We start from the raw sequence: 17,429 nt of genomic DNA on the forward strand, positions 1-17,429 counted from the left end.
TCTAAGGAAATCGTCAAAACAGAGACCTTCCTGTTTCTCTGCCTTCTGTCTTAGACAGTACTAACTTCCAAACACTGGAATATCGTAGAGTGTTTAATTAAAGCGACTTTGCCAACAACACATATTATAATAAAGTTTTCATATAACGCGCGCTCTGATTGGCTGAAACAGTGTACTTTATCAGAGAACAGAGCACGGGTTGATGAGGGTTGCTGACGATAAGCTGGCTTTCAAATTTTTGCTTCGGAAGTTTGGCAAATTTGACCCAATTAAACATCCTTTGTGACTCACACAAACGAAATGGAAACAGGCTATTTGTCTGCAGTAAATATGGCTGCACGGAGACCATTGTGAACAACAGTAGTGTTGAAACTGTATTAAAATAATAAGTTTTGCTAGATTCCGAAAAAGCAGATAGCGAAATAAACAAATTCTCAACCTAGCGAGTGCTTCGATAAAAGATGTTATATTTGCTTCGAAGGCAGAAATTATACTTCAGAAGTAAAACAACCAAAGAAGATACTTAGCAAGTAAAACCTCGTCGACAAAAGAAGTTGACGAGGTAAGAAAGATGTTATATCTATGACTAATTAAAGGCAGCCAAGCGCGAGAAGAAGGCTGCCGAAAAGCTGATCATCGATGCTCTTTACCGTGGCCAAGAGACATTACAATTTCCTTTCTATAGACGTTTAATGGACAATTAAGCTAAAGTCAACGCTTAACGCTAGTTTAGTTTTTTTTTTCTACGTAACCACCTGCTTGAGAGCTGCAGCTTTCCACTCTCTGTATCCAGTCAAAACGCCGCACCGACAAAGCTTTAGGTAAGTCTGTAACAGTTATGTGTTTTTGTATGTGTTTCAGAGAGTGTTTCCGTTTTAGCTTGCTCTTCTGTCATGTTGATCAAACTTGTTTTGATGTTAACGGCGTAATAAGAATCACGCCTTGTCATAAATATCAACCGCACCGTGAGTATACTTCTAAGACAGCTTTTTTCGTTATTTCTTGGATACCCTGCCTGTCTTTTCATTAGAAACTAAATGTATAAGCTGTTATCACTTAACGTAAGTAGACTAAACAGTTCGAAAAAGCGAAGACAAGTTTTTAGTTGGTTGCATCAGCAGCAATCGGATATAATTTTCTTGCCAGAAACTTATTCCTTCCCAAAATAATTTTGGTAAACATTTATGCACCGAACGATGTAACCCAACAAATTGTTTTCCTCGCGATCGGAGACCTTTCAAGAGAATTTCTAATCCCGTACGCCAGTGACAACCTAGTGCTAGGAGGTGGTTTCAACTGTACAATTAGCACTTTAGACCAAAAAGGTGGTAGACCGATTAGTTGACAGCAAAAAAGCTTCTCTCAATGAGCTTCAATCACGGTCAATTAAAACACACAATTTACTTGATTCCTGGCGTTTCAAGAATCCAGATCAACCTGGCATTACATGGACTAACCCATTAATGAAAATACAGTGTAGACTTGATTACTCCCTTATTTAAAAGCAGCCAAAAGACCGCGTGAAGGAGTGCAAAATACCTCCCAGCATTTAGTCAGACCACTCCGCCGTCGCTCTCTCCGAGTCTCTTAACGAAAGTAAGCTCCCTCGAGGACCGGGGTTCTGGAAGTTTAACAATTCCTCGCTGTCTGATACTAATGAAGCTGAAAAAGACAAAAAAAATCGGCCATAATATAAACATTCAAATACAATTGTTGCGGACTGGTGATTGGTGAAATGAGAAGTTTATAATGCTAGAAGTCTGTGTCTCGTATTATGACATGCGCGATAAGACTCCCGACTAGGCTTTTTTTGACCATGTTTGTTGTGATACTGACTTACCACACGATCTGAAATGATAAGTGAAATTTGAAGCTTGTGGCAAATGCAATGACCAAGATGGAAAATAACGATATTGATCCCGCATTGTTTAATATTAACTGTTTATATCAACTGCGGTTGAAATGCTAATTTCAATTCGCAATCAGAGGTCGGTACAATTCAGTCGAGATCATGAATTTAGCTGTTAACGACAAATCGAGGAGAACGTTTTAGAACTTCCGTGCATCGTAGAGAGACCAGGTAAGTCCTAATCGAAAGTCAACCCAAACTCGCTTGTAAGATACCTTTTGTGCGAATCTTTAGGGAGAACACCAAATTTCCGCTCTTTGTTATTATTGTCAAAAAACCCACTATCTCCTCCAAGGTCTTCTTCTGGTAAGGCGTGACAAAGGATATTGCTGGTTTTCAGTGTCACGCCATTCAAAATAGATCAAAATCAAAATCAAAACCGTTCAATAGATAAAGTCCAGAATCTGAGAAAAGAAAGAAAGCAAATATGCAAAGACTCTCGCCAAGATTCAGGTCACAGCAATTTTTCTTATGCAAGATATGCGGAGAAACTTTTTACCCAAATTTATAGAGATTTGTATGGAAACGCCATGCTGGTGCCCATCCGGATGGGCACCAACATGGTGGCCGAAACCAAAAGAAACATCTGTCACTGAGTTTTGCCACAGAAGCGCGAATTTATCTCTCGAGAAACTCAAAAACATTAAAATAATACTTTTTCTAATACAAGAACTGTTCGGATAGCCAAATTACCCGAATTAAGTCACATTTTTAACCAACATGACAGCTCTGTCGGGCGTCATGTAAATGCCGCGTCACGCAAAAGCTCAGAAATTCAAGCGTAGTCTATCACAAAACCAAGAATCCATTCGGAGCAAAAATTTGTATGAATTATTAGTTTTCAGCTGCTTTTATACATCATGGAAGTAAAATGTCAGGAGGATCACTAGTTTTGTAGTTTGAATTTTAGTGACGTCATGTGAGAACCGGCAAAAGGTTGGTGGCGAAGAAAATTAAGAGTGGGGAAAGAGGAATCAGCTATTTCGAATTTTTTTAAATTAGTTCTGGAAGGATTATTTTAATCCTTTAATGTTCAAAGCTTTGTGTAAATCGTCCACTCAGAGGTGCCTCGGGCTCCTCACGTCTGTCACAAAAACTTGTTTACAAGTTTATTACGCGACCATTCTTCTCAGAACAGAAGAATGAAAAGCATGTAGTCATCAAGTGGTGAAAGTGCTGTAACTCTCTTTTTATGTGGTATCTACTTTAGTTTATGTTTTATTTTATTGTACGTGTCTTCTATGAATAAAATTAAAAAAATATCCACTGGTTAAATAGTGTGAAATTATGTCCAAGCTATTTTAAGGGTCAGTATATTCCTATTTATGTGCCCCTCATGTTTCGACCGTTGGACCACGTGAATTTCAAGGACTAGACGTTTTCACGTGTTCATATATTACCAACAAAGAAGCCATGCATCCAAAAATACATTTCAATAAAAGGAGTCATGGCAAATGGTCAAGTTGTCGCTCCATTAAGTTATTTATTCCATGAACGAAAATGAGCAAAAAACTATTAATGTCTGTTCTCATAACCCAATTAAATACAACAGAAAGAGTTTGTTATTGGAAATTACGGTTAAGTTCTTCGCCTGGGGTCCGGATTCATATACGCTTTGAAATTCTTCGCCAAACTTGATTTTAAGAAAATCAATGAATACTAAAATAAGTTTGTTAGTGATATAAACAGCGGTGGAATCCCGATTTCTCGAACCCTCAGTTTTTCGAACCTCTCGATAACTCGAACCAAAAGTCGTTTCCCCTCCTCAGTGAAACGCTGTAATGTTACCCCCGATTTTTCGAACCAATTTTCGTTTCCCTTGAAAGTTCGAAAAATCGGGATTCCACTGTAAAACAACACATCAGCTCGAGCTAACAAAGTCGGCTCCCACTCCTCGTATCCAATGCGCTCTAAGTGGGATAGTTTAGATTTATCAGTCTTAATCAATTTTCCCGCCTCCAGAATCATCACTAGGAAAACATTGTTGTTGATATAAAATTATGTTGTCATTAGCCTGTCGACTTTGAGGGTTAGGGTTTAATCCTGTTTTAGAGCATTATATATTTTACTGAGTCAACCAAGTAATACAGAGAGAGATAAATCGACGAGTTAAATAATAATTAAGCGTTTCAGACTGGGAAAAGAGGAATGATAATTAGCCTTTTGTGTTTTGCATGAGTATAACCTACGCGTTCATAATGTATTATTTAGATTTGATAGCTCCCACGCGCACAAGTATTCCAGTAGGCTCCTCCCCAAAACGTGTTTACAAGTTTATTACACCACAGTTATGCTCCGAACAGAAGAATGAAAAATGCGGCCACAGAGTTGATTAAATAGTGTCAAATTATGTCCAAGGTAGATTAAGGCCAGCATTCATTCATATGTAATCCTATGTTTGGAAGTGTGGAATCGTAAACCGTATATTGTCGTAAACTTTGCTCGGAAGGACCACATGTACAAGCATTTCAAGGACCAGACGTTTTCACGTGTTTAGATATTACAAACACAATGCGTAAACAGGAAAAATATTTCAACAGAATGGGGTCAGAGTAAATGGTCACGTTGTCGCTCATTATAATATCTAGGAATATAAGTGATAAAAAACGACCGCTTTTTGCTCACATAATCTGGTGAAGAAATCAATGAAAGTTTGTTATTGGAAATAACGGGTGAAAACTTTTGCCTGAGGTTCGGATTCACATAAGCTTTTGAATTCTTCGCCAAACTTCTGAAAAATTTCGAGGAAACGTGCCGTCTTTGTTTCCTTTTTTAACTCTGTTGTGGTTCTCTGATGATGTTCTTCCGGTGTTTTGTGATAAAGATTTTCTTTTGTTATAGATCGTCATGGCAATCAAAGAAATGTGTCGTTGATAGAATCAGTCGTGCGTATGGATGCTCTCTGAACCCCTATAAATTAAAATGTTGCAGGTATATTTTTTCACTCGGTGCTAGAGATCGGAACTGTTGCTCTTGAGAGCCATTGTCAATTGATAGCCTCTTTCTACTGGAAAGATATTCACGAATTTCAAGAAATAAGAAGTTCGGTAAGTAAAACTGGTGCTGGTTGTGTGTTGTTTAGTAAGTGGAGCCCTCAGTCATGAGTAAACAACAAAACAGTTAGACTCAAGTGATGATAAAAGACACAAACATTATTGATACTTGAGCTACTAAATGCAGAATTGCTTGAAAAGAGTTGCTTATTACTAAGGAAAAAGGGATGATTCATCACATCGTAAAGGAGCTTCTGTTTCAAGCCCTCTTGGAAAACGTTCTTGTCAGCCTATCATATCGCGTTCTTGACACTATTTTGATTCTTGATCTTGGCTGACCTTAATTTGGCCCACAGACTGTTATTTTATTACAGGCCGAAATTTGTCGTGAAGTCGCGACATAATTTCAGCCCCTCTAACCGGGCTGAAATTTCAGCCCACTCCGAAATTCGCCATGTAATCACTCCCTTAATGTTGACGAAAAAGTTCCTTCTACGAATCTATAAATGACAAAATCATAGCGTCATTACAAACAATGATGTCTCTCAAGTGTAACAATTGAAGGTGACAAACAAACCAGATTAAGATCTAGTATGCGCTACAGACGTCACAGTTTGAATGCACAAGTTTAATCATACTGGGCGTAAACACGAGAGAAACAAAAGTGAATAAGGGTTACCATTTTCACAAAATTCTAATGTTTTTTTCTTAATTTTTCTTTAATTAGTGTAACCAATTAGTGTGTAAAACGCTTGAACGACTGACACTTAAATAAAGTTTGCTGCTACTACTACTACTATCATGGGTGTGTGATGTGTGTGTGTGTGTGATTCAACTGAAAAATAAACGAGTCAAAATATTTAAGTACAAAATATAACGACACAAAAAACTGACAACGGAGCAAAATAAACTTACAAAACTGTGGCGACTCGAATTCTAGAATTTGTATTTCAGGGCTCACACAACAGTGAAGCAGCTAAGGAAAAAACGCGATAGAAACCAGCAGATCGAACTTTCAGCGCTAACAAGCACTGGCCAAAAATGGAAACACAAAACTACGCATAATGAAGAACGCTTAAGTATTGCAGAGTGGGTTGCATAATTCCCAGGGGTCACGGAAATCGTGGCACCCAAAAGCAAAGAAAGTTCTAGTCGCTACAGCTATTGTTATTCCGGCCGAGGCTGACTATTATTATTTTTCTGCCGATTGTTGGCGGAAAATATTCTTATTACGGTGAATATTTTTAGATGATAACGTATGACATTTCTGTTCTGGAATGTATTTGGTGGTTCGATAATGTTAAAGTAATTTTGGAGCCAACCAGCAGGCATTGAAGACCATTGAAGCATACCTTTTTGCAGAATTATTATTAACGTCGAACATACGATTAGTGCTGTTTTTGCTGCTTTTAGGATAGTTTAATGTTTAGGGAATGGAAAAGTTTTATGCTGTTTAGTTTAAAAAAATACATGTATAATTGTATTTTCAACACATAAAATTATATTCCTTTCAAAATCTTAGTCTTTGGTACATTCTAAAAATATTCTAAAATCTTCTTCAGTTTCTGTCTAGGCTGCGAGCAGGCTCACGTTGGAGCACAAGCGCGCGCGGCGTAGCCGCGAGCGCGAAATCGATCGGCGAAGCCGCGAGACGAGAAAGTGAGCCTGCTCTGATCTCTGGAAATTTCCACCCCGGAAACCGCAGAACAAATAAGCCAACTGATTTTCACCGGATGTGGGGTAAGCCCGCTCGCAAGCTAGTTTCTGTCCATCAGGCCCTCTTTTGCATTTGTTGTCTTAAGTGGTTATTTTTATATTTCTCTCAATTCGGTGGCCATTTTCTTTTGTTTAAATTTCAGAAAAATCTGTGACACAGTTCTTTTAATATCTTCATCTTGGGGTTTTAGGAGCGTTTTATATACAAGGGCTTTTGTTTGACTCAAAATGCAATAAAATCACCGCGGAAACTAAATGGCTACAAATTGCACGTCAGACCATGTCATCCTCCCACTGACGGAGAACTACAGTGGACATATATGTATATACGCACAGCGAAAAACCCGAAACTCCACCCTTGAGAAATGAGAAATGCCGAGCTTTTCTTCGATTTTGATTAAGTCTGACAGACTCTTACATAGGCTATTCCAAATTTATGTGGCAGGTCGCTGTTATAATTTAGAGTTTGTGCTCAATCAAAAATGACCCCTTTTAGACCTTTAATGCAATCGGTTAATATTGAGGACTCGCCGGCGCGAAGAAAAAGCCGGGGCTTTCTTTCCCAGATACCTCTCGTTCTCGCTCTCTCCTCTACTCGGCGTTCCCGTTTAATTTCACTCACCCCAGAAATTGAGAGCCTGGAACACGCTATTTTAATGCAAGAAAAATGCTTATCTGACTCGTTCATTCTGCTTAACGACACAGACAGCAACTTGAAACAGGATTGTGAAGCTCCCTTATTGAGCGCGTTATTATTTTTCCTCACTGCAGCTCGCGTATGTTAGGTATCAGTTGAAAAAATAAAGAAATTTACTGACAGACTGTGAAACGATAGAAATCACTCAAAACTATGCTTAGTTGAGAACAACAATAATGACTGTAAAATATTTAAGCAACCGTGGACCGTGGACAATAGCGATCTAAGAATATAAAAGCAGAGACCGATACATAGTAAGATAATTTCGGCTGGCCAAACGTCCTTCAGGTAAAGTGGAAGTTTTACCTTGGAAAGGGTGTATTTGTAGTGATTACGGTATTTGCCTTGGTAATACCGGAAATACGTAAAACTGAAAGTGATCGACAGTGTAAATACACGATAAGGTAAAACAAGATAACATATAAGACCAATGATCTCATTAAAGGGTAACCTAAGACAAAATATTGGGAAACAACGGGAACGAGTAACACAAGGACCTAAACCAGTACTTGACTTAAGAACTTGCTCGTGTTGTAGCACACAGTAACCAACTAAATAAACTGAATTCGAGCACAAAGTTGCCAATTTATTACAGACTTAAGGAAACTGTAGGAAGAACTCTAGACCAAATAGAGCAAGAGGATGTATTTAATTTGCTGTCCAGAAATACAGGATAATAATACCTGCGGGAACTAGGAGATTACTAAACCTACACAACAGGATTTAGCTAAGAGAAATGTGTGGGAGTGAAACAACTAACGCAAAACAAATAAGGTGCGCAAGGAAACCAAACAAATGCAGGAAAATAACCAAATAATATCTGCAACACTAATACAAATAGTTCATTTGAAAATTAGAAGTAAATTTGAACTCAAGTCACCTCTTGGTCACAAGTAGAAGCAGTAATCAGTAGGCTTCGAATGTGGCAAGTGCGGAGCTGAAAGTAACAGGGGAGAGCTAGAGATCTTCATTTCACCGGTAAAATATAGCTTCCTGGCCTCTTATTTCATAAGAATATCGACAATGTGAACAGCTAAGCGTGTTTGTGAACGTATTTTTGTTACATGTACAATGTTTGTGCTAGACAAACATATGTTCTTAGGTTCATAAAACGTGAAGACTTTTCTGACGGAATTGAGTATTTAATTTGGAGTGCGATGTGTCCCACTGTCATAAATCAAATTTAATATAATTAACTTTTCCCAGCTTCCCGTTGTATTAAATTTGAACACTGATGTTTTGCGTTTAGGAAAACCTGTCTAAGCTGGTGTCATTGGAATATGGCTACAATTGAAGCCACGCGGAAACGTACCCATATCATCCAGCAGTTCTCCTTCGGAGTGGGTCACGTGATAAATGATGTTACTCGCCTACTGATGATCTCATTCCGACTGGTGTTCCTGATGAAAGTTGTCCGCATGTCTGCGAGTAATACCGGCTGGATAATTCTTTTCAGTCGTGTCACCAATGCAGCAATATTCCGACCGATGGCTGGATATTTGTGCGACAAGGTTTCTATTCCAGTTCTGTCGCGTAGGCATGGAAAGAAAAAATCGTGGCACTTGATAGGAACTGTGCTGCAAGTTGTCAGTATGCCATTGCTTTTTAGCAACTGTTTGGTTTGCAGCAGTGAACCAAGTCAATGGGAACTTATCGCATACTATGGAACAATCAACACATTGGGCTGGATATCTATTATCTTAATTGAAACTGCACATCTATCACTCATTCCTTTCATAGCCAAGGATCAAAAAGAAGCAGTCAAACTGAATGGCTTGAGGTTTGAAAACTGTTTAATTTCTATTCAGTTACCTAATTTTGACGATAGTTTATATTACAGAATCGGGAAGTCTTATACAAGCTATTTACAATTGGAGTTTTTTTTATTCTGATTACTTTGTGCACTGTCGTTCAACGTTCTCGCTTCTTGTTTAACAAAAAGAGTAACTTGTTCTGCATTGTTCTCCTTGTACTAACTGGTAATTGATTGTTGTTTAGAGTAACCTTGGTGTTCTTAACTGGCACAGTCTCCTACCTTGTGGCGTTTGCAATTTTAGGACAAGATGATAAGGATCAACTTACAGCAGAAAGTGTAAAGGATTTCTCAGTAAGAATTTTAATTGTTGACTATAAATATATCAAATCCAGGAAAAGAACTCTCGATAAGAACTGTCATAAATTTGCATAATCAGCCTTTCAGTAATTCTTTCAAATTTTAGCTGGGCACAGTGAGTTTTTTATAATTGTCACAGTTGATAAAAAAAACTTCTTCAAACAAAGGATCAAATAAGATTCCAAAGAGTTGAAATAACGAAAGGTCTAGGAAAACAATAATGCAATTTACTTTACTCTACTGGAGTTCCTTGCCCATTTCCCTAAATTTAGTCGTGTTTTTATATTTATCATTCTTGTAAACTTGTAAAATATTGTTTTGTCTCGTTTCTCTAGATGATAACTCTAATCTTGACAGGAGCAGGCCTGCTGTTTGCTATAATCTTCCACGTTGGAACCAAGGAGCCTTCTAACAAGCTGGCCAAAACAAAGGTCAGCATCAACGTCCTTTCATAGACCAGTTTTGTGGTATAAAGTACTCTGCATCAATCCTTCAAAAGTCCAGCATACCATTTGTATACTTTCCTCGTGCATTAACTACGCTTATTTTTTTCTCAAGCGTCTGAGCGGGCCGGAATCCTAAATCCTCGAATTTGATTGGCTAATCAAACGCACGTGACCGGTCCAGCTTTTTACGATACGGCCCACGGGCCGGATTTTTTCCCGCTGCTTAAATTTCGCTCCTAAAAGTTAGCGGTAATCGTCAATCTTTTGCCTTTTTTACACATCCATCGACGATTAGTCAACGCAAGTTTATCTCTGTTTACTTTAAAATCTGTTCTTTAATACATCTTTCTTTGTCTACTATCTGAGTTACTCGCTCGTTGCCAAGATTTTTTACAAATCGTTAGTAGACGGCGCGCAAGCAGGAGTTGCGTAAACAAACCCATTTTTAATCTGTAAAAACAATTTACTGCAGGAAAATAAGAATAAACATGTTATCTGCCGGCTCAGGGTCGGTCCGTATAGTGAAAAACTGTGACCTGTGGCACAGTTTTTCACCATACGGACCTCCCAGCCGGCAAATAACATATATGTATTGTAAAAACACAGTAGAAAAGTAGTGGTAAAGTTGGCGTAGGAAACAAAACTTGAAAAACTGAAAGACCTCAAACCGTACTCTGTACCTCACTATGTATCTAAAACATAATTGTAATGACGTCTCATTATAAATTTTAAAAAAATAATCTCTGTGTTTTTTTTGGAAAGGCTATTTTATATTAAGTGCTTTTGTTTCAAAAATGATATTTCTGTAGCAGAGAAATGATGACGAGGTGCTGTCCAGTGATAATCAAATGCCACCACACAAGCACGGAAGTATTATTCACAGATCCATGGGATTACAGGCCGATTATCAGAATCCCACGAACGAGCAATTAACTAACGGGTCCGAAGAAGTCACGATGTCTGAGGTGAAAACTGATAGTCCGGGAATGCTAGACCATTCCGAGACAAATGAAAATGCCAATGAGTTAACCAACAATGGCAGTGAGCAAAGAGCAAGAAATGAGGAACATCTAAGAAACACGGCAAAGGAAGCCGCTGGTATTGATCATGAACATGACGCAAAAACATCAGGAGGCGATTCTGAGGTTTTCGTTTTATCACTTACCAATTCTCTTGGTGTCGACAACAAAGGATTTGATTGCAATGATGAAGAATCGACATACTGTTCTCCGGATCAGGTGACTGTCGCAAAAGTGGACGAAGTGAATATGAATGACGTACTGTCGAAGTCATCAGAACAGAACCATGATATTGTAGTAACAGAAACCGTGACCAATAAGAAGCCGTTCGTCGTTTGGTGTGATCCTGAATCTGCTCTTCCAGCAACACCAGGACCTAAGACAGTACGAGCCTGGTTAAAAGATCCTCATTTATACAAGGCAATTCCACTTTTTCACTCTCAATTATATTAAGGTGTACGTGATTAAACTCAAATTAAGTCTCCAAGTTTTGCACAATTTGAATGAACCTATTCTCTTTTTCACACAGGTTGCCATTATCTTCGCGTGTACAAGGGCTGTGCAAGATATTTCTTACTCCTATTTGCCATTGTTTCTTACTGACAGTTTAGATTTCCAAAAGGTTAGTATCGATTTTACCCAGTTATCACGCAAAGATTACGTATCACTAACAAAAACCTAACCACCCAACCAAGACCAAATAATAAACCAAATAAAAAACAACTAACCAAACAAACAAACAAACAAAATAGCCAAAAAATACCCCCTCTCCCAAAGAAAACAACAACAATAACAACAACAACCAACTAACCAAATAATCAACCAAATGCGAAAAATAAGCAATCAACGAACTAAACAACGGACTTATCGACCGACCAAATCAACAAACAGAGCTATCAAAACCACCAAACAAAAACACAAATTGCCGTCCGTCCCATCTGTCCCTGTCTTACCCACTCCCATTCCTCTCCCTCGTTCCCTCCATTAATCTCCGTGCCTCCCCTTTTCCAGCTTCCGTCTTTCTTGCCAATTTTAAAAAACGTATTTTGTGTTTGTTATTTAGGTAGCCATTGCTTATTTGCCACTTGTAGTGTTGATAAGTGCTACAGTTTCCGCTGGAACCTCAAAGAAACTTATCGGAAAAATTGGAGGCAAGGTAATATCCCAAGAAATCCCTCTGAAAAATAATAAATGTTTTATTTTAAGAGTCTAAATTTAAAGGGAAAGTGGTCCCTTCACGTATAAAGTAAGCTAGACTTTTTCGGATTCATAGCTCCATTTATTTCAGTGGGTAATTTGCTCATATCTATTTTTACTATCGATCATTACAAAAATTGTGTGTATGGAACTACGGATAGTGCAAAACTTCCAAAGGTATGTAACATAATGTAACCTTTGTATACAGTTCGCAGTATACTTGTAACTGATAATGAGATGGCCAGAAATAATTAAGAAGTGATTTAATGGTCTTAGGCAAATCCCAAAGTAATCAACGAATCTTATGCAAAGAAAAAGTCTACTAAGTGAACTAATAATCTCAGTGAAATGATACACCGGCTTTACCTTCTAATTTCAGTGGTCTTTTATCTCGGCTGCTATACTTGCGTCGGGATCTTGTGCGTGGTTCTATTTTATTACCCAGTCCACCAGAGCGTTAACTTACCCGGCCGCTGCTTTTCTCGGGTTTGGATTCTCCGCCATGTTGGTGAATTCGTTTAGCTTCACTACGGAACTGATTGGAGACAACAAAGTAAGTTGAGAACTGTTTTCAGTCGTTCTCGTGAACAATTCTCTTTACTCTGGCTTAATTACTTAATTTAATAACAGAGATTCGTTATTAGTATTAGTTACGATCTGATTGATACCGATATAAGGTTGAGCCTCGGGCTCTAAACTTTCGCAATGAACTAGAGATGGCCACTTTAGAGACCTGGCCTTCAGTGAAATTTTGTATTTTCTTCATGTCGACCATGATGAAGTGACGAAGTATTTCAAGCAATAACCAAGACCTTCATTGTTTGGTTGTCCACTTGATGAAAAGTAAGACATTTCAAACTTCTACAAGTTTGTCGTATTTTGATTTATTTCAACATGATATTGTACAAGTAGAGCACTGACCGGCGTACCGAAAAAGAAAGAAAAGAAATACAGAATTGAAAAGGAAATTCTGGTTCAAATATCACGACGGCCGGTGTAAGCCGGGACGACAAAAAGCTGGTTCCGCGATACAACTGAACTGTATATCGTCCAAGACTGGTTTTATCAAGCTTCCATTCCCGTCCGGTCCCCTCCCCTCCTAAAATAATTTGCATGAATTAATGAATAGCGACTTAAGTTTTCTGTCCATTTTCCAGTACTTTACTTGCAAAGTGACTGGAACTTTTTCAATTGTTTTTTAATTGCCCAAAAGCTTCTGAACGCATTCTTACTATGGAATACTTCTCTTAACGTGGCTCCCTATAGTTTTACGATCGCACGCGCGCTGAGGACGAAAGCTCAAGTAACCTGCGCGCGCTCGAAGAAAAACGTCAGGTTTTTTGGATATTTTATGACGTCAACATGAGCACAAAAAGCAAAACTGACAGCGAATTTTCTTGTGTTTCCCTCGTTAAAATTCGGTAAAATTTGGCAGATTGGTAGTAAATATTTTACTTTAGTCGGAGCTCTTTTTTCAGGGAAATCTATAAGACCAGGGTTTTTGCAGCGGTAAAAGACAAATTTTAAAAAATCGAAAAAACTGCCTCTACAAACCCTACTTTTTTCGTGCTTAAAATTCGTATCTCGCTGGAATCGATGTGCTGTAAAAATGTTGGAAGATTTCACCGAAGGAAATTCAAGAAAATCACAAATAAAGCCATAAAAACAGTAAAAAACACATTTGTGAGGGCATTTATAATTCAAGGCTAAAGCCCAAGATTTTAACAGAGATGATAGCGAAACACTATTTAATCAATGGTTTTTACATGCAATAAGTTTGAGAAGACTGAGTGTGAAAGCGAATAGAAAAACAGCATTCAAAACATAACACTTGCGCGCGCAACGCCATACATAATTACCCTATGGAGCCACCTTACTGGCCCTATTCTGTTGGGATCAAACGTTTTGGTTGTTATTCAGTTTTTGCAACGTTAGTCTGAGAAAAGCGTTTTTGGTTGGTTTGGTTGATCAACTTTTCAACCAACTGAAGAGTTGCTTTAGTTTAAGTGTAATTTCCGTCCAATAGACACGACCTTTCCATTCATTTTCAGATGAAACCTTGATCAATATTCAACCGAAAAACCTGCTGGAAAGGAACAAAAATAGATAAAAAACATTAAAATAATATAACTGACGGTTAATCCCTACAGAACACGATGTAGCAACCATGAAGCGTTTTACGATCCCTAGGATAATCTCTCTCAAGTTATTTTTGGATAAGTTCTGGCTTCAAAAATTCCAGGAGGGTCTAGAAAAAGGCAATCCTGTTACAGGAGGTTTACTCACCTTTACTGCCCAAAAGGCTCTCTAACCCTTTATTTATGTTCAGTTGTTTTATTATGAGACACTTTAAAAGTGTTTAAATCAGTTGAAATAAACTGGCGTTGTAAACGTCCAGTTGTAATAGAGCATGACCTTAGCAAAGTATGGAATGCGGGAACGATTTTTGATGTTGATATTTTTGTTGTTTATCGCTATCGTTTGTGTTAAATTTTCTCAAAGTACATCTTTTTCTTCGCAGACCAACTCTGGTTTTGTATTTTCCTTTTTGGGTATTTCATCAAGTCTGATTGGAGGAGCCTTGTACGGCATTATACAGAATTTGTTTCCTCAAAAAAGGTAAATATGTTGCTGTTTGGGGATTGGGAAACTCTGGGTCACTTATCGAAAAAAAAACTTTAAAAAAGATCCGCTACCCGTGCACTCTGTTCGGAATGTCCCTATCTATTCTTACTCGGCATAATTGTTTGCATGTAGTGTTTGAACGATGAGCAGTTGCTTTTTAAATTGGAAATGCTGAACGCTTCACTGAATTTTGACATGCGAATTTTAAGCCTTATCGCGAAACAAACTAATTGCTCTGTTAGGTGCAAACATCTCTTCTTGAGTACATCTTGTGTTTAAAACACCATACGATCATTCTGTATATGTAATTTTATATTGATAATATTCACCTGACTTGTTAAATTCTTTTTATTGGTATCTTATCTTCTCAGGCTATAAAAACATCATCGTTTCATCACAAACTTAGATATGGTGACCAACATATCTGCAAATATCTTTGTGTATTATAAGATTTTTTTTTTTATTTTCTTTCAGTGCGTCTGATGACTGTGAAGAGTGTGGCAATTATGTCCGACACATATTTTCAATCGTACCAGGCTCTCTCGCTATCATCAGTTTGTTGATTGTTTTGTTGTTCCAACATTCTCACACAACTTGGAAGAAAAACGGTAAGTTTGCATTGACTACACGTGCGGATGACACATTGCAATTACCTTCCGAATAGTTAATCAGGACTAGTCTAACTGTTTTAATTTGGATCAAGTTACATCCTATCAAGAAAAGACCAACACTAGTAGTAGTTAGCTGTAATTATATGAATTGTCGACGAGACTTGCCTTTCATTAAGATGTCGCAGATGTTTCGTGGCTTCTTCGTGGGGAGTCGCGGCCAGTGAAGTTTTAAGCTTTTTTTAGCTATTTAGTCTATGATTCAGTTGGAAGCAAGTTACATAGAAATAATAAGCATCCGATGGATTTATCCAAGGACTCAGTGCGGTCAGCATCATTACACGTCACTTCGCAGAACAAACTCATTCGTCAGCGAGCATATAGTGGTAATTGTGGTGTTCAGTTTTTTCACAATGTTATTGTGTTCTCGTTTGGTTGCTTTTCAATTCTTAGCCCTTTTTTTCCCGAAGATGCAACACATACAATCAAGATTGTATTGACTATACGTGCGGATGGCTATTTGTCATACACATTGCAATTACCTCTCGAACAGTTAATCAGTCTAACTGTCTTAATTTGGATAATTTTATTGACCGTCAAGAAAAGACCAAGAACAGTGTTAAGCTGTAAAAATATGAATTGTCAAGGAGACTTATCTTTCGTTATGATGTCACAGACGTCTCATGACTGCCGTAAGTCGTGGCTAGTGACGTTTTAAAGCTGATTTTAACTATTCAGTCGATGATTCAGTTGGAAGCAAGTTCAGTGTCTTCTTGACATCGCAACAGAACTCTCATCGAGCGTGAGGTGGTTGGTCTGGGGCTCAGTTTTTTTCACAATATTATTTTGTCCTCGTTTAGTTTCTTTTATTAGGAAGATAACACATGTAGCGACAGATATGCATGTAAGAGAGTAACTGGGCGGCCGACTCTCACCCCGTTGATAGGAACTGGTATTGTAAGCTGATGATTATACTTTGTGTTCACAATTCAGCTGCTTCAAAAGTTGATGTAGCCACACAAACTGATGTAATGGATGACAACATGAAGACTAAGATCATATCCACAGAACCCATTGTCAGTCCTGAACGCAGCCAACGAGACTGGTGAAAGTCACAAAGAAACCTTGGCGATTGCCATGCTGTTGGACATGTTTAGCGCTTTTTGATTTGGGAAATTAAAAGACACTGCTCACAAGTTGATTTAAATGTTCACAGGATGAACTGTCAGTGAGGGACTGACGAACATTCAGGGCTAGATTTCGTGATTAATGAAACTAGATGAAGGGTAGGAGTCTATCGTCCACCAATATCTAGAAAGACCTGTTCCCAAGGTAATCCCTTTCAAGTTATTTTTAGGCATGGTACCTAGGCCTGTTGCGGATCGGATAATGTTTCCACGTGCTTTAGGTAGATGTTTTCGTGGGGGAACTCCATTTCCAATTTTTTTTAAATAAAAGCGCAAGTGTGCATGGTTTAAAAAGGGCTTGATTGATTTTTATGCTTCTAGTTCTAGTATTAAAGACATTCGTCATTTTACAGTTTCTTAACTTGTGCTGTTTTAATTTTTAATATTTATAAGGTGATATGAATTTACCTTTTAGCTAATCTTACATACATTTTCGACTTATATTTACCAGCAGATTTTGAACACATTTTACTTAGGTTTTTTAATGAGATTTTCAATTATTGTGCATTTAAGATGGCCACAAGTTTATTAGTTGTATACCTATTAGGTGTTACCCTCTATAAATAAAGATTGATTGATTGATTGATTGATGAAACTGCGTGTAAAGCCGTCTGGACTGTCCACCTGACTAAACTTCTCGTCACAGGATTGGCTATTTCCTTACTCTCCTGGGATTTCCAAAACCGGTATAGATCTTGAAAAAAGATCGACAGGGATCGACAAGAGCTTCACGAAGGTGATAGCAAACTACACTTGTGATGAATAAATTATCAGTATCAGCGTGCGCTGTTGGGATTTATTTGCAAAGTAAATTTGCTACACAGATTTGTTTGCCCCAGATTGCATTCGAAGCTCGAAGGTTTTTGTTATACTAAGGTTTATTTTCTAACGTCCGGTGACCTTTAATCATTTCCCTTCT

At 38.0% G+C, this 17,429-nt stretch overlaps 1 protein-coding gene across 1 annotated transcript; it reads left to right on the forward strand.

Annotated features, from left to right (window-relative positions):
* The first annotated feature begins 4,868 nt into the window (after nt 1-4,868).
* On the forward strand, nt 4,869-17,096 carry LOC145478024 (major facilitator superfamily domain-containing protein 12-like). The gene is made up of 11 exons (XM_081455909.1): nt 4,869-4,956; nt 8,565-9,095; nt 9,314-9,422; nt 9,764-9,859; nt 10,684-11,313; nt 11,423-11,515; nt 11,957-12,049; nt 12,470-12,643; nt 14,612-14,709; nt 15,190-15,323; nt 16,317-17,096. The coding sequence occupies exons 2-11, from the start codon at nt 8,596-8,598 to the stop codon at nt 16,430-16,432; spliced, it is 2,043 nt and encodes a 680-aa protein (XP_081312035.1). The 5' UTR covers nt 4,869-4,956; nt 8,565-8,595; the 3' UTR covers nt 16,433-17,096.
* Nucleotides 17,097-17,429: the final 333 nt, after the last annotated feature.

The sequence above is a fragment of the Orbicella franksi genome, chromosome 2, assembly GCF_964199315.1.
Source record: "Orbicella franksi chromosome 2, jaOrbFran1.1, whole genome shotgun sequence".
Lineage (NCBI taxonomy): Eukaryota > Metazoa > Cnidaria > Anthozoa > Scleractinia > Merulinidae > Orbicella > Orbicella franksi.